Source organism: Poromitra crassiceps (assembly GCF_964638095.1).
Source record: "Poromitra crassiceps genome assembly, chromosome: 1".
NCBI lineage: Eukaryota > Metazoa > Chordata > Actinopteri > Beryciformes > Melamphaidae > Poromitra > Poromitra crassiceps.
Window position 1 is genome coordinate 105369991 of NC_139623.1, and position 18639 is coordinate 105388629.

The window sequence follows — 18639 nt, forward strand, 5'->3', positions numbered from 1 at the left end:
GGGATGTTGCATTCACTGTGTGTCAGCAGCACTGTGGGAAGCCTGCAGTCCATGTAATGCCCTGCTGCTTGCAGCTAATAGGCCAGCTGTGGACATGTAGTAGTGGGGCGGTGTGGTCGCTATGAAAGCCTGGTGTCTGTGTGGTTGCTGATGTGTGGGTCTGCAGCAGCGACTGGGATCCAGAGCGCTCCAGCACCGGGAGTGCGAGAGCCAGAGAAAGAGCCAAACAGCTGCAGGCTGCTTTTGGGCTGGGTGGAGGTGCGACCATGCGCTGCTCCACCCTGCTAGGCATCCTGACGGGGGTGCTGATGTACCTGGTGCTGGGTGCTGTGGTGTTCCGCACCCTGGAGGCTCCACAGGAGGAGGGCCAGCACATGCACCTGCAGGACACACGCCGCCACTTCCTGCTCAACTTCACCTGTGTCGGCGAGGACAACCTGCAGGCCCTCATAAAGGTACGTTACAGCTCCACACAGACAGACAACACAGATATCACTTTGCTTCTATTTTGGATTCACTGACAGCATTTGACCGATGTCAAATGTCGATGTTGATAGAGTCAGGTAAGTATCCCAAATGGAATGATTCTATTTGAAGAGCTAAGGGGTTTCTTTCCCTCTGTTCTCCCTTTTCTAGGAAGTGGGACATTGTGGTGGATTAACCTGCCATGTACCAATGTGAATTCAATTTATTAATATTGTTTAGTATGTAAACAAGTCTGCACACCTAAAAATATACATTAGACTTTTTTGGGTCCAACACATTCTCACTCCCAACTTGACTTTTGGTCAGGACCCCCCTTGGCGTCACTTTGTAACACACTGGTTAGAGAAATGGTTATGGCTTATAAGAAAAAGGTTTGTTCAAATGTTTAATGTGGCTTACAGTTTAAATGTACTTCGAAAACACTGGGAATTGAATCCCAGTCACATTGAAGGGAAACGTATATGCCCATCTGCCAACCTGGTAGCTCAGTGGTTAGCACTGTTGCATCACAGCAAGAAGGTCCCGGGTTCGAACCCAGGTCCTTTCTGTGTGGAGTTTGCATGTTCTCCCCGTGTTCGTGTGGGTTTCCTCCGGGTGCTCCTGTTTCCTCCAACCATCAAAGACATGTATGTTAGGGTTAATACTCCTGTCACTCCTCTGACCAAAGCACTGGCAAAAGAAGTGGTGTTGGTCAGGGCTGAGGAGTTCCCTCAGTAGCATTGTAAAGCCTAACAATGCAGAAATCCAGTTGGGTGTGTCTGCTCTGAGGAGGAAGACCGAATATATACTAGGTGATAGGGCATTCACAGACTAGTCGACTAGTCGACTAGTAAAACCACTAGTCGACACTGTGCTTAGTAGTCGGCTAGTCGTAAAAAACCCCCAAAGAACATGAGGTATTTACACGACATACATGGACTATCATATCCCATATCCCATATCCCCCACAAAGAACATCAAAACACAACAAAACAAAACAAGAAAACTGCATAAGATACACAATAATCCAAGAACAAACAAGACTATTGGACAAACAACCAAACAAAAACAATGCATTCAAAGTAAATACATAGATCTTGCCCTGTTGGCAGCTAGGAAATGCATAGCTTTAAATTGGAAAGCATCCAATCCCCCAGCTGTAGTTCACTGGTGGAATGAACTCTCAAGCTACCATACGTTGGATAACATTTACTACAAGAGCAAAGGCAGATTCTTAGACATCCCCAAGATATGGCAACCACACATACAGAGTTTGACTTTAAGAACTTTTTACCCCAGTGTCATTAGGCTTATCAGGCTAGGAGCTGAATGCATTGTTTTTGTTTGGTTGTTTGTCCAATAGTCTTGTTTGTTCTTGGATTATTGTGTATCTTATGCAGTTTTCTTGTTTTGTTTTGTTGTGTTTTTATGTTCTTTGTGGGGGATATGGGATATGGGATATGATAGTCCATGTATCATGTTCTTTCTTAAAGATAAAAAAAAAAAAAAAAAAAAAAAAAAAAAGACTAGTCGACTACCTTTAGGGACGACTAGTCGACTAGTAGAATTCACTAGTCGTGAATGCCCTACTAGGTGATAATAGACTTTGGCTTTGTGTCTTTGACAGACAGATGGCTCTACTTCATTTTTAATGTTTGTTGGCTTGTAGAGACTTGGTTGACACAGACAATGCAATGACTTATATTCTGTACGTAGTTTGGTGCCACCCAAGGGCCCCATGGCAATGAGGAACCTGTGTCACACATCTGACAGTACAACAGGTGCTGGCTTTACTGTCTGTAAGTCAGTGATAGCTGAGCCGAGGATAAGTTGAGTATTACGAGCTAGCTTGGCAGCTGAGCTGCAATCCCCTGATGTTTGTCACGCCTCTAGAATGATGATTGTAAATAACTTTTTTAGCCTGTAAAGCAGTGATACTCAACTTGCGGCCCGGGGGCCAGATGCGGCCCGTGACAGGGTGCAGAGTGTCCCCCCGACCATTTTCTAATAATTTCATGTTAGTTTTCATTGTGAATTAGAATCTAATTCACAATCAAAAACAAATAAAATAAAAACTAATATGAAATAAAGTTTGACTGAGCTCCAGCTAAATTGTCAAATACCGCCGTCTGCTCGCTACCCAGGCACTTATGTATGTACTTAACCTAACTAACTTAACCTAACTAACTATCCGGTGTGCACAACATTGTCAGACTAAACTCCGGCTGACACCCCAAAAACCTACAATCCGCTACAGAAAAATGTATATTGTTTGTTTATTAACTGGCCCATGGCCTCCTATCATTTCACGAAAGTGGCCCCCGGGCAAAGCAAGTTGAGTATCCCTAAAGTATATAGAGATGCAATAGCTGACGTTTGTATGCGAGTTAAAGTTACAGCAGGAGAACATATTAAATATTATGGCCAATGGTCAAACACATAAATATTTTGTAAGACAAAAATACGTCTTGTGTGTATCCTTTTAGGTGTGCAGGCCAGTTTACAGACTAGATTTAAAGATGAATTTCACAATACAAAACACACCAAGGTTCATAAAATGTGTATGATACAAACATGGATGATTACACCCAGGTGTAATCATGTCCCAGAGTAATATATTTGAAGCATAATAAGTTACAGTAGTTTGAATAATTCTTGAATGAGTATCTTCGTGACATGTGAGAATATCCTTTCATGAAAATATTCCCTAAAAATTGATTAATAACAATCATTATGTTAGTTTGACTGGTGCCATTTGGCTGAGCAGATTGACTAAAAGGTACGACTTTAAATGAACTCCAACTTATGGCAAATTCATAACACTGAGCAGCAGCTTCACAACAACTAGCAGAGCTTTCTGTCATAAATTGATGTACTGATCCACTGCTATGCAACAAACAAGTATTACACGTACATCTAATGAACAGTGACATAGGAACGTAATAAAAAAAAAATCATGAATGTGCCATATGGCTGTTATGAAGCTATTCTTCAGATGTTATTAATGTTTTAGTGTTACTGCCTCAAGTCTGTATAACAAGATGGCTATCAGATTTCAATATGCCGATGTCTACAGTGGAATTAAATGAACCTATACAAGCTTTTCATTTGAATGGAATAATCCATGCTGAGTAGAAATATGTTGGGTGTCACACACACACACACACACACACACACACACACACACACACACACACACACACACACACACACACACACACACACACACACACACACACACACACACCACAGCACAGATCAGTTATTTTTTACCTTGGACCTATGTTTTTTTTTTTTTAGTTGTGCACGCATTTGGTGAGTTGCTACAGCACAGATTCCTCATGTCCATATTGTCTGACAGCATTTCTCCTGTCCTCCTCATGTTCTTTTCCACTGACTTCTTGTCTTTTCAACCCTCTGACCCCAGGACGTGGTGGGTGCCGTCGGTGGCGGTGCGGATCCGAGTGCCAACTCCTCCACCTTCTCCAGCCAGTGGGATCTGGCCAGTGCTTTTTTTTTCTCAGGGACAATCATCACCACCATCGGTAGGTGTCCAATACAATTATCTCATTATATATATATATATATATATATATATATATATATATATATATATATATATATATATATATATATATATATATATATATATATATATATATATATATATATATATATATAATATTATATATATATATAATATTGCAATGCTGTCCAAAATTTTATGATAAACAGGTACACCATAACTACCTTATACATCTCCCATAATTACAAAATTGTTACCCCTTAATTTCTTGCCTTCTTTTTTTTGTTACCTTGTAATGACAGCATTGTAATTTTATTACCCCATAATTGCAAACTAGTTACACCGTAATTAGCAGGCTGCAAAACACACACACACACACACACACACACACACACTTGCGATATTCAATACCGTGGAGAATATCACAATATTTACAAAACATGTTGTCATATTAATTTTCAATATACACAGTCGGTCTGTGTGGGAACGCCCATGATACGTCACTAGGGCCGTGGGGGAAAACGGCAGAAAGGAGGTGTGACAGTCAGGTGGTTTCCCCCACGCTGACCCTACCCACCCAAACCCCACCAGCTATAATGCGTCTATGACAAGACATGCCCTGAATGTATACAAGCAACTACCTCTCCACCTTTAACCCCCTGTGTACAGGTTATGGAAACATCTCCCCCAAGACAGAAGGTGGGCAGCTGTTCTGCATCTTCTACGCTCTGGTGGGCATCCCCATGTTTGCTATCCTGCTTGTTGGAGTTGGAGACCATCTGGGTACTGGGCTGGTGAAAGCCATTGCCAAAATAGAGAGTATTCTCCTGGTGAGACCCTCAGCAGAGGCTTAATGTGTTGGTTATTTGCATTTTACCCCTTCATTGTCTGTCCATTTGACCTGTCTTTCACCACTATGTTGTTGGTTTCCTCCCCCGCTACAGAAAATTCGGGTCAGTGCCATGATCGTGCGTCTCATCTCAGCCATCCTCTCCATCCTGCTGGGGTGCCTGCTGTTTGTTGCGGTGCCTATCCTGGTTTTCCAGAAGATGGAGAGCTGGACTTTCCTGGAGTCGTCCTATTTTGTAGTCATCACCCTGACAACAGTGGGGTTCGGAGACTATGTTGCAGGTATCTACAGTAAAGCAGTCACCCACAACTTTCTAAACATAGCTTGTAGACAGCCGTCAACACTGCAGACGTGTGGCATTCTACTATTATAAGAATCATTACAATTTTACTCTGTACTAACACTTTATTCTGATAGTCCGCCTACTGAGTCTGCTCTTATGACATCACTGATGATGTCACAACTTCGCATCACCGAAGACATCTTAATTGCTCTTATGACATCACTGATGATGTCACAATGCCTGTGATATTATCAGTGATGTCACAATGCACAATTGCTCAAGTGACATCCCTGATGACATCACGTATGGCATCAACAGCGATTTATGACATCACTGATGGCATCATCAGTGGGACAAAAATTGAAACAGAGAACAAACATTGCCAACATTGCCCCTTTTATAGATATAGATCATCACAAAGATTTTCATCTAAATAAAAAAATAAAAAAAGAATAAGTCACTATCTATCGATTGATAGTGAGTTAACACAATGGTGATTGAGGCTATGTATGGCCCATTGATGGAAGCATTTGCAGTATATAGTGACATTATGTGACATTACTATGTCACATAACCTTACTGGAATGACATTACTATGTCACATAATCTTACTATGTCACATAACCTTACTGGAATGACATTACTATGTCACATAATCTTACTATGTCACATAACCTTACTGGAATGAACAACTGAAAGTATTGTGGAAGGGGATGAGGATGGCTGAAAAAAGTTTCCTAAGGTGTACAGATACGTGGAAAAAAACGCAGTTAAAAAATTATTTCAAGGCCAGACAACAAACTTTTGACAAGAAAATGCGGGCTTGCAAAATAAATTATGAGAGGGGGCAAGCATTAAAAATAGAGCATTCCAAACTAATAACCCACAGTCGTTTTGGAATTTGATAAATAATTTGGGCCCCAAAAAAGTTAAAAATATTCCAATGGAAGTGGTGTTGGAAAATGGATCATTTGTCTTTGCCATTGACTGTGTTTAAAAAAAATGGGAAACTGATTTTGGTTCTTTATTTTCTGGAAGTGACTGCCCAGTAGAATGGGATGATTGTTTTCTTGTAGAGAAAGTTTATCTAAAAAATACTATGGAGGCTAACATGCAACAGGATTCTTACTCTGTTAATCAATATTTAAATGTTTACATTACTGAAGGGGAAGTCAAAAGTGCAATTGGTAGACTCAAACTGAGGAAAGCAACGGGTGTTGACAACTTGTCAAATGAATTATTGAAACTACCCTGTTTATTTCAAACTTTAAGTAATCTTTTTTCTATTTGTTTTGAGTACGGTTCTGTCCCCTCAGTTTGGTGTAAATCTATAACCAATCCCTAAGTAAAAAAAATTATCCTAGAGTTCCTTTGAACTATAGGGGGATAAGTCTCCTTAGTTGTGTTTATAAAATGTACTCCAGTATTCTCAATGAGCGATTGTTTTGTTGTTTGGAAACATTTGGTCTGTTGGCTGATGAACAAAATGGCTTACGAAAGAAAAGGGCATGTATTGATCATATATATTCTTTATCTACTAGTTCATGCTAGAATACAAGAGGGGAGCTATTACAGCTATTTGTAATTACACATGAACACCAAATGTAATTACACAGTAATTACCAATAGTTATAAATGAAGTTCATATGTAGTTACATTGTAACGGACCTGTAAAATGGAGTGAGTCTGACCCCAGTGGCTTGTGTGCAAGTCAATCAGTATAGAACAGGCTGGTTTCCAACTCCATCTGATGTCAAACAGGGGCATGTACTTTCGCCGACGCTGTTTGCCGTCTATATAAACGATCTTGTTCTAGAAATCAAGCAAGCAGCTATTGGGGTCAGATTGGGTGACCTTACGGTTGGCTCTCTTCTATACGCAGATGATATATTCCTGTTCGCCGAGTCAGAAAATGATCTTCAAAGTTGATTAAATATTGTGTGTTGAGAGCCAAAGTGAAACGTCACTTCCTGCTTTCTACCAGCGCTGCAAAAAATATGAATGGCGGTGGACGGAGAATAAGGTTACTTTTTTTATCCCGTTTGAATTGTGCCACGGGGTGCCAACGCCAATTTTGTCAATTTATATGCTTGTCAAGAAAGTCGCAGTTTGTCGCCAAACTGTTGCACTAGAAGTTATAAATCAGAAAGACTAGACTACATACACTGTTGCCTAAGTGACGTCACTTTTTCTACCGGCAAAGCTGAAGACCGGTGACATGCCACGAGCTTCCACAAGCTATGTAGTTTTTATACGAAACTAACCCCTACGTTTCAGTTTGACGACAAACTGTGACTTTCTTGACATGCAAAGTTACATTTAAAATTGACAAAATTAGCGTTGGCACCCCGTGGCACAATTCAAACGGGATAAAAAAGTAACCTTATTCTCCGTCCACCGCCATTCATATTTTTCGCAGCGCTGGTACCATGGATGTACGTACCAGGGGGTACGGTGGCGCAGTCGGTAGCGCTGTCGCCTCACAGCTCGAAGGTCCTGGGTTCGATTCCCACCTGGGACGCTGTGGGCGCTGGAGTTGTGACCCCCCCATATCTTCAGTGCCTACTGCCCAGGTGGGCTATCTCGTCGAAAGGGCCTTTCTGTGTGGAGTTTGCATGTTCTCCCCGTACCCCCCAGGGGGTTCCTCCGTACATAACCCCCCACTAAAAACATGCAGAAGATCGTCATCCGACCAGTGACGACAACATCTGGAGTTGGTCCAATGATGGTCCAATGATGGTCCCCGGGCGCTGGAAAGAAACAGCGACCACTGCTCCTGGCCTGCCCCCTGGAGGAAAGGACAAGCCTGGATGGGTCAAATGCAGAGGACATATTTCACCGGCCACCGTCAGCATGAGTGTGTGTAGTGGCCGCATGTGTTGTAGTGTGTTCGTGTGACAATAAAGACAGGCTGCCGTCTGAAATCGTGTATTGGCTGGTACAGGGAGAAAGCAGGAAGTGAAGTTTCACTATTGATGTGGGAGATGGAGGTTCAGCGTAGGTTGAGCGTAGGTTGAGCGTTGCTTCGGCGTATAGTGTGAACGGGGGCTTAGGGTTGCGATCTTAAGCCCTTGTTCTCACAGGACGCCAAACGTAAGTAGAACTGAAGCTTGAAGCAGGCACAAGCTGAACTGACGCCTAACTGTTCACACAAGAAGCCTTCTTGTTCTTCTTCAGGCATCACGCTTGGAAAATAGGTGTGAATCCTGAACGATCGCTTGAGCAAGACGTGAGCGTGGCTTCGGCGTGACACGTGCGCGGGTGATGTGAACGGCTTCGCCTGTTAACAAGGACGCCTAAATGAAACTTGTGGGTTCAGTGTAGGTTGAGCTTAGCTTGAGCGTTGCTTCGGCATATAGTGTGTGAACGGGGTTGGGAACCACTGCTTTAACAGCTTATTAGTTGAGATTCAACAAACAGATTATGTTTGCTTCCCGTTCCACACACCTGTAGCCTACCTAGTGTAATATGTAGTTATGTTCATGAATTGTCACATATACTCTATAGATGTTTAAAATACATACTACAGCATGCGCTGGGACGCGTCATCAGTGATGTTAGCTGGGGTCGTAAGGTGTTTCGGGTCTGTCAACATCATACACCCTCGCACAGTAGACCCAGCCGAGGCCGATTAAGACCCCGACCCGCGTCCCAGAAGCAGCCGCTCACGGATCAGCCTTCCTACTCTGTCTGCAACGTTGCCCGCGGAAGGGTTGATCACGCCCAATCCGCTGCAATAGAGTTAGTGCTACACCGCAGTATTGAAAGACCCTTCGGTGCATGGAGGGTCTAAGGCCCTGTGGGTGACTCCAGGCCGGGCTCCTCCTTCATCTCACCAGACCCTCCCGGGGAAAAGGCAATCCTACCATGGGCAGAGAGGATGCCTCAAGAAGGCCTGTGCGCTGCACGTCATTTGCCTGCGCCGAGCACCTCGCTCTAGATAATCTGTTAAACCATTGAATTGTTGAATGTCAAATAATAAGCTGTTGCAATGTTACAAATACTCCGTAGATTCTCATAGGCAGACTATCCAAAATAAAGTGCTCACTTTTAGTCTCAACATCAACTTGTTTATTCAAGGCAGCGTTAACAGAGACAACATAGTTTCTACTCCAATTCATGGTTACATTTCACATGCATTTACCTTTAGTAACTATGTCAAATTTCTCTGTCTATAGATAATTTGGATATTGCTGGTAGGAATCTAGCGTCTTCACCAGTCATCCATACATATTTCTCTTGGGTGTAGCCTAATGCAATAAGTTACCTTAACACATTTACCTCTTGAATTATTCATGATTAATTTTATAGTAAGAGATTAATTATTGATGATCATCTAAATCTCTGACATAATTGTTTTGGCTCTAGTTGCACATTTGTATGTACTGCCTATTTATGCCACTGCCACTTATGTCCATGTGTCTTTGCTAAGGTGATTCTGGACATGCAGGGACTGACCACTGGTACAAGCCTTTGGTGTGGTTCTGGATCCTGCTGGGTCTCGCCTACTTTGCATCTATCCTGACCATGATTGGTAGCTGGCTGCGGGTTCTGTCCAAGAAGGCCAGAGCTGAGGTAACTCTCCTCTCCTTTCCTTTCCTCTCCTCGCTTCTCTCTGATCCCTCTCCTCTGTTCTCTTTCTTCTCCTCTACTTTCATCCCTTCTCCTCTTCGCTTTTCTCCTCCCCTCTCTGTTTATCATGCCTTGTTTCTATCCCTCGCCTTTCATCATGTGTTGTTGCACCATCTCTCCTTAGATGGAGGAACTGCGAGCCCATGCCGCCGCCATGGGCCAGAACATCCAGGGCATCGATTTCCGCATTCCAGGAAAAATCGACGACCCCTTCAAGCGCCGTCGGCGAAAGCGCCGCCAACATGGGCACAGCGTGTCAGCCAACGGCGACCCAGAGGGGAAAGAGCAACATCACGAGAGTCAAACGGGGTCTGGATCTTCCGGCTCCTCCGCCTCCTCTTCCTCCTCGAATGAGTCCGAGTCCGGCTCAGAGGCCGGATCTCAGGCCACTCAGACGGACCATGTGCCTGAGGGAAAAAGTCTTGAGGCCGAAAAGGAGGACGCTTTACCAGATCCCCTGTTTTCGCAGCCTCTGGACTACTTTGGGGAGAACCTGGCGTTCATCGACGAGTCTTCAGACGCACAGAGCGGAAAACTACATTTGGATCCTCTGCTGGATCCGGCACAGCCCAACTCTGCACGCGCTCGTCACCCGAGGAGGAGACGCCAAAGAAGACCTCTGCCGCACAAGAGCCCGAAAGCCAACGGCTCGCATGCCAGCAAGGAGTCTAACGGGAATGCAAGGCCCCTTCCAGATGTGCCTCTCAAATGTTAAGATTTGGGCTGATTACAGGAACTCATCTGCTTGCACAAATATCCCCGTCAGAGATATGAGATTTAGTCCAAATCTGACAGAGCAGTTCTTGATGTAGCAATTTATTTGTGTATACAGCTTACTTCCAGACGCCTTAAATGAAAATATGTTGTGGAAACCTAACCACTCACGGCTTGCATTTGATGCTCCAAGCATGAGAGTGTGAATGCCTCAATCCAATGATGATGAAGTGATTTTTATGGTCTTGTTCTCAACCGATTAATTTCTGTGGAGTTAGTGGTCTCTACTGGGCCAATATTGAACTGCACTCTCCTCTTGCCATTCCTTCACACAGGCTTTCGGCATTTCACCAATCCATAGTGTAAAGATGAAAGTAGGAAGGATCAACCCAAAGTCATTTTGGTCAGACATGTGCAGCCTTAAGGAAAACATGTTTTGGTCTGAGACATGTTACTCTTGAATCCTGCCAACAGTTAAACAAGGTCAGTGTATTAGAATACTGACATTACTTTTTTTTTTAGCACTGTGTACAACTATAATATTAACATTTTGAGACAAAAAATGTATTAATCGTAATGTATTGCATATATGTAATAAACATTTTTGGAATGAAAGCAGCACTGAGTTTTGCATGTTTATCATGCAGCGTTTATTCAAGTTCTTGAATTGCAACTTAAAAATGCTGTTGAGTGTTAAACTCTCACAAGGCTGTGGAAAAATATAAGTACCATTAGGATGGGCTGAATCACTTAGGAGTTATAAATGTTTATGTGAGCCCAAGCCAAACTATTTACTCACCAATCTGGGAACCCATCGGTTAAACAAAAAAAACATATTTTTCTCTAACCTCTGGGGGCAGCCCCGTTCCAATGTGGTGCAACAGGAACCCAAGAGGCGCGGTCGGCAGCGGAAGAAAATCCCTTTCCGCTCCCTGCAAGCTCTGCCATTGGCTCCAACCGACCGGCTCCGCCCATTAATGCATTTATTTTCCGCTCGCTGCGTGTCGCTCTCAAATCCGTCCGTCGCTATGAAACAACAATAACAACTCTAGCTCGTTGCTAATAGCAAGTAGAAAAAAGTTGCTACTTGCTATACGCTGAAAATTGTAAGTGTTGACTACACACCGGTCACGTTCACTTCATTTTGATCGGGTAAAGCGCAGCATGCGTGCAAGCGCTTTTACACCCCTTTTGACAGAGCCTGCCGACAGATTTTTGATGCAAGTCGAAAGTCTGCCTCGAGAGATTATTTACTCACTGACAACAAGTCAATTTGTGGCTTTCAGTGTCCAGCAAAAGCACTTCATAAACATAATCTGGTATTGAGTATGGTGTCAAGTTCCATGATGACGGAACATGTTGAGTGTGTTTCAGAAGTCACACCGTTTGGCAATTGTTTAAAATAGCCATGATGTTTGTATGTATACCAAAATGTGTATCTTTCTAGTTGGCTGTGTCAGATCTGGGTTAGGGCAATACATGCTGGACCTATGGAGGTCTGGCATACAGGAAATGTTACTCATCATCATACACACTGAGTCACATCATTGAACTGAGAACATCCCACCAATGCCTCTTGGTGGCAGTGTGGGCCTCTTCTGTATAAAACCAGGATCCAATAGATCTCTATCATTTGTGGTGTAAAAACTGAATGCATGCTGAATTACATAGAAACTCAAATATTATAATTCATATTTTAACATTTCTGATCATGAACATTATTTAGTATTGGTAGGTGGAGGATAAACAATTTTCTGTTAAAACAAACACATTTAAAATGTTTCAAAATGACATTAGCCAAAATATAAATGGCTCTGATATCTTAATTTTCAATGCCATTAAAGTGAAACATGGTACGACTTTCCCTTAGTAATGCTGTTCATACGCATAATGCCTCATGTGAAGGTTGACAAATTCTAAATAAAAATCAATTATACTGTAGATAAATTTGGGACACAATTGCTGGAAACTTTACATAATACTTTTGGACATGCAACAACGTGCGAATTTGATCAACCAACTCTTAATCCCCACGAAAACAAACTAAGACAGACATAATGATTTTTTTTTAATGTAGACATAAAAATGACTTTCACATTATTGATGGCAATAGTGATGGCTTCCAAATATGGATGAATGGAACTAAAAATATATATTTTTCTTGATTTTTAATAAAACCAGACAGTACATTTCTCAGACAGGCCTGCATAGCTCAAACTTGAAGAATATTAATCAACAGGGAGGGAAAGAGGTAAAGATATCCATGAACTGTCTTATCAAATACTTTGGATTTGATCAAAAAGCATCTGGCGGCTGAAACCTGTGTGAGCCATAGAGCTATTTATTGCTCTCCCTTGTTTTAGCAATGTGACGCAATCACACCATGCTACAGGGGCTGATTGTGAGGGAAATCAAGTCACCAAAAAGGGAAACTTCTGGGCTGTCCTGCCTACCACGTCAATGCAACGTCTTGGATTCAAAAATGGCACTGGCGCCCTGTTGCTTGCTGCATCTGCTCTCTCCCATCATTTCTGTCTCTTTTCACTGCAAATGTGTCTTTTCAATGTGTCTATCAAAGTTGAAATGCAATAAAAAACATCTTTGAAAGTCCAATGCTATGGTCGGGGAGAGAACATTCTGAAAACCTGCTTTTAAATGCTAATTTCTGGTGGATTTTGTACAGTGACATGTACAATCCTCTTTATAAGGGAGAAAATCACATTTCTGACCTCTCACTTAGAAATTGAGCAACTTTGAAATATCAAATAGGACCCTATCCAAGTGTTTAGCAAGATACTTTCCAAAAGTTTCCATGCAAGATAAAAAAGCACTCAGCCAGTTTTAGGATTTTTAGATCCAACTAAGCATGCACAATTGATACAAAATACCTAGTGTTGGTGTTCAGCAACTGAAATGTCCACATTCCTCCACAAGTTAATCACAATTTGATAATTTGATCAATAAGAGCCAATGCCCAACTCCTTTTGCCATTTAGAAGATTTCCAGGTTTAACTGCACACTGAAGAGGCATTTTGAGATCATCACTTTATTGTTGAAGAGACCAAAAGCAACCACACATTTAACAGCATGAAAAACAGCATGAAAATGTGAAGTAAAACAGATAGGTCTACAGTATTAAATGTATTTCCAGCTCCTAATAGTTGCTTCTCAATGCAGCTTGGCATCTTACAAACTTCGTGTCAGTGTTTCCATCTGGAGCTCCAGACATTTTTTCCACAGATTGGGCAAGTGGCAAAAGAGAAATATTCTCTGCTCACTGCTGAAGAGAGGGGAGGCATGTTGTGCAGAAGGCCTGAGCAGAGCAAACACTGCAGTGTAAATGTCCTTCAGCCCTTTTAGCTTCCATCTCCTCAGGTGATCAGTGTGACGCGCCATTAGAAATATCTATCTCTATTGGGTGCTTCAAAATGAACAAAGAAGAGCACCTAATATATATAGGACAAAAAGCACACAAACGCTTACACGGGCACACACAAAACACACAGGCACACACACACACACACACACACACACACACACACACACACACACACACACACACACACACACACACACACACACACACACACACACACGGTTATAGCTGAGCTATGGCTTTAGATAGCACAACTTTTATCAAAATGATCTGTAGGCCTACACTGGTATGCCTTTTGCAATATAACAGATATATTCTTCATGCTGCTACTATTACAGTCAATTAAAACCATTGATTAAAACCCATTTGGGAAAATGAATGCTGTTTTTTAGGAGCGCAACCAACAGATGGCGTAAGTTGACGCTTTCCGTCCCAATAGCAATCAGAACACGTCAGGCTCAGTCTGACTTAGACTTGTCATATTGTTTTATAGTTTGAAACTAGGCAAATGGCAATGTTGCTTATCTTGCAGCCCCTCTTATAGTAAACAAGCAAACTGATTTATCCCTGTAGGCTATTTCTTTCTTTTAAGAAGAAGCACCCTGTAAATGTTCATCAGCTCTTCGGAAAGGCTTTCCCAGACAAGGGCTGCTATTAGCTGGTGTGATCAGGAAGTGTGCAGGCAGTGATGATGTGCAGTGACAGTCGGTGACCTTAAACTGGAGGACACACACTCAGCTGCTGAAACGTCACCGGTCACATTACTGTCGTTTCGCCAACCGGCCACTAGAGGGCCAACAGCGGGATGATGTGGGAGATGTAGCCTATAAATTGTGCAATCATGGTAACAGCAAATACAAGCATGGACGCTCCTCAAAATGCAGTAGGCTAACAGTCAGAGCATGCTAGAAATAGCCTAATAGGCTATTATGTTCCCATGTATTCCCTTCATCCCATTCCCCCCTATCTCGTTGTATTCCCACCATGCATCTTGTTTACCCATTTGCCAACCCTGTTCAGCCTCAGATGGACCAGAACAGGTTGAGGACAACCTCAAGTCATAAATCCTCGAGTCACTTTCCCAATTCCTCTAATGACGGGGTTGGGACAGGAGGAAAGCCGCTGATGGGAATACTCTCTCTTCTCTCATGTTATAGTCGTGCGTGATGTGTGCGCCACATGCGTTTGTATTTCGGCCCACACCTGTCTCAGGTCATGGCTGGCTGTAAGCAGCACCTCGAGACCCCTCTGGCATCCGTCCATTAGGCTATTCTTTCTCCATGGTTTCAACAATGAGCCTTCCATACTGCACTACCATGAAGCAACCGTATAGCCCCACTAAAAGCCTAGCCTACATCATAAGGCAGTATCAAAACAAAAATATAGGACTACTTAAAGTGTTTCTCAGTGCAGTCTGAATGAGTAGCCTATAGGCTATAAGCATATGGCCATGTTTAGCCTCCGACAGGATGATAATGCAGACTCTGCACCAATATGATGCAGCCCGGCTGAATTGCAGTGTCTGCAGAGACTGTGGATGACCTTGCTTCAAGGTCGCAATGACACTGCCGTCAGTTTTTCCTCTCGTGCGCACGCCACGAAAATCCTGTGGCAGCCTCGAGCCCTCGCCGCCGTACACACACAGACTGTGGAACTAAAACCAGGAGTGTTGTCCTGTGAGTGTTGTCCTGCACTTTAAGAGTCTCAAGGCAAATTTGCTTATAATTAGAAACAGATAAGACAAAATAATTAGTAGTGATTTTCATGCATCCACAGGAATTTTGGGTTAATATGATACATTTTAATTTTTAATCAAATAAGCTACCTCCAACTTTTTATAGGCCTATAGCTTAATTAGCTATAGCCTATCCTTTGTAAATCAGGGGACACGGTGTCATGACAGCATTAACTACTTTGCTTCATCTCTCTGTGCCAGCTGTTATGGTCAAGTTGCAGGCATGAGGGCATGCGGCTTTTTTCACGAAGCAGGACAAATAAATAGCGGCAAATAATTGCCTTTAGTTATCAGTGTGATGCATAGGCTATAACACCCCATCTTTCCATTTTTCCATCCATCCATTTTCCTGGATGTTTAGCCTACATAGAGGAGATCTGTCAGAATCATTGCTTGGTTGTAGGCTGATCTGATCTGAACACTTTTGTTTTTATCTGCTTTTCAAAGCACTCTCTATATCTCGTTTTCTCATCCAGTTAGCCTATCCGCAGATCTCCACTTCCTTGGCTTTTGTCCAGAAAGCGCCTGCTGTAGTAGACTAGTGGAGGGAGCCGGGTCTGTGTCACAAGACCGACTGCATGACTACATTTTCCATGCTATCAGAAAAGAGATGCGTGTGCGTGTCTGTGTTTCATGGAATGTGTGTGTGTGTGTGTGTGTGTGTGTGTGTGTGTGTGTGTGTGTGTGTGTGTGTGTGTGTGTGTGTGTGTGTGTGTGCGCGCGCGCGTGCGTGCGTGCAACATTAATGCAGACTTTTATTCCTTCCGCAGTCTAGGGCTATTAGCTAACAAATCTCACAAAAAGCCATTTTAATATATGAAAAGGGGCTGAACCTTAAGATGTGGGTTACAATACAAATAGAAATATCACAGCAAAGTGAAAATAATATTGTTGAGGAAATAAGATAAATAAAGTATGATAATAGCTATAAATAGCCTACACAACTGAATATCACTGATATAGGCTATATAGGGGATAGGCTGGAAGAACATAATCCAGATTTGCACCGAGTTGCACGACATAGCCTATTGCGACCCTGAAACTCACATGGCTATTAGTTGGGCTCTTCTTAACTCTACAGCAGCAACGGGCCAGGATTGGATGCAGCAGCAGGATTAGAGTGGACTATAGGACTACCGGTAGGTCATATTTTTTGCATTTTGCTACAGGAGGAGGAGGCTTTTATGATGACGTTGGTGGAAGCTGCGTACGGACGTAACGGAGACACAGCAGACGCACTTGGGAAAGAGGGAGGAGAGTAGAGCACGGGATAGAGGCTGACGTCACTGGGCTGCGTCAAGCCAGCCGTAGAAAGACAGAACGAGAACGGAGGTGTCGCCTTCAAAATAAAAGCGTCGAATGTGTCACTTTTGAAAAATAAAATGAATAGGTTAATTCCGCTGTGTATACGACGTTTTCATTTAGTGTGTTAATCGTCCCATACAATGCATGACTCAATAAAAGGTGCAACGTTATAACCATAGAGACTGTATAAAGAGAGGTATTCAAACATCACTGACTGTTTTACATTGAAACGCTTGACCGGAAGTTGTTTTTCTTCGGTCGGGCTTGACGCTGCTGGTACGTAACTACAACCTCTGTTGTGGCAGCTAAAGACGGGAATATAACACCACTGTACGGAACCGGACAGGCTAATAAGAGAGTGGTCGTCAGGCTGGTTAGGGTAATTACACGGTACTGATGCCATGTTGGCAAACCTGCGAGGCAAACCCGTGAGAGGAGGCTTGGATTTACCCCGGCCGCAGCGAGTTGGTTGACTTGACTTAAAATACAAGCCTGCGATGTTTTTGCATTTCCCAGTAAGTAGCCTCACATTGCCGAGACGGGGCATCGCATGTTTATCAGTCCCTTTTGTTGGACAAACTGTCATCTGCATAAAAACGACATAGCATAGCCTGTTTGATTTGCATGCACGATTCGCCTGGCAAAGCGAAGTTTGCGTGGTGAACACGTTATTGGGGGTGGGGGCAGCCAGCAGCCAGCAGCGATAATCGCTGTAACAATTTGCCACTAAACCCTATACTGTCAAGTAGCAACATACATCTCATTCTTATCAACTGACCGTCGACTAATCCACACGGCAAGGCAGAGTGCTGCAGCAATCTGTACAATGGGATATCCTCAAATCGCCAATAAAATCCCAGGGAATTTCCCCAAATAATCCGCAATAGAATGTCGACAATGCATAGTAGATGACGGATGGAGGCCATCCGATGCAGGGATCAGGACTGTCCTTGTCTGGCTCTCTGTCCTCGGTCCTGCCTGGGCAAATTGCACCCACACTTCTCCAACTAGGCTATAACAACAACCCGGCTTTGCATTTGAACGCCCTGTGTTATTCTCTCTACTCTTTATTTCAAAACGGTGACCTGTGCAAGTCACCGACCCTACTGGACGTGGATTGGGATTGCTGATTTTAAAGGCATAATCCACTTTTGCAATTAACCTTTCACCGATCCGAGATCAGCAGGCAAGGTCACCCCTGACTGCTGTTCTCGCCGCCTCCACGGTGTGCCGCATGTAAAGCCCTCAAGTGAGTTTAATGTACAGTAGGTTGCACTATCGGTGACCTATCCCACGCCGAGTACACCGCTGCTGCTGCCTGCTTAATATCAGAGATAAGAAACCTTAAAACAATCCCAGAGAAACGGATTAGGAGTGCAGAGAGAAGTTTGGCGTTTCATTTGTGAGGAGAGGAAAAAAGTATATGCGGAAAGAACACCTAGCCCAAGCAATCAGTTGAGTTTATGCCAATTTATAGTTTGCTATACTTTGAGTGAGTGAATGAAATCTTAAATGCGTGGTCTCCAAATCCTTTAAATGTAACTTTTCAAAATAAAGTTAAAATGGTTCTAAATTGTCATGGTTTATGGTAATTTCCAAGAAACTATGTGCTTCCATACAAAGTTGTCTCTACACATTGAAGTCTTGCAGCTCAAGGTTAATCTTGCATGAAAGAAAACAAACATCTGAGCTCATATTTCATTGCTTTATTTAATTACGTCTTCTTTTTAAAATGTCAAAAGGGTATAGTCAT

General features: G+C 42.9%; 1 protein-coding gene across 1 annotated transcript; it reads left to right on the forward strand.

Annotated features, from left to right (window-relative positions):
- Positions 1-266: 266 nt before the first annotated feature.
- Positions 267-10471, forward strand: kcnk4b (potassium channel, subfamily K, member 4b; the record flags this gene model as incomplete). The annotated part of the gene is made up of 6 exons (XM_083632278.1): positions 267-455; positions 3893-4010; positions 4661-4821; positions 4936-5122; positions 9557-9699; positions 9881-10471. The coding sequence occupies 6 exons, from the start codon at positions 267-269 to the stop codon at positions 10469-10471; spliced, it is 1389 nt and encodes a 462-aa protein (XP_083488404.1).
- Between the last annotated feature and the right edge of the window lie 8168 nt (positions 10472-18639).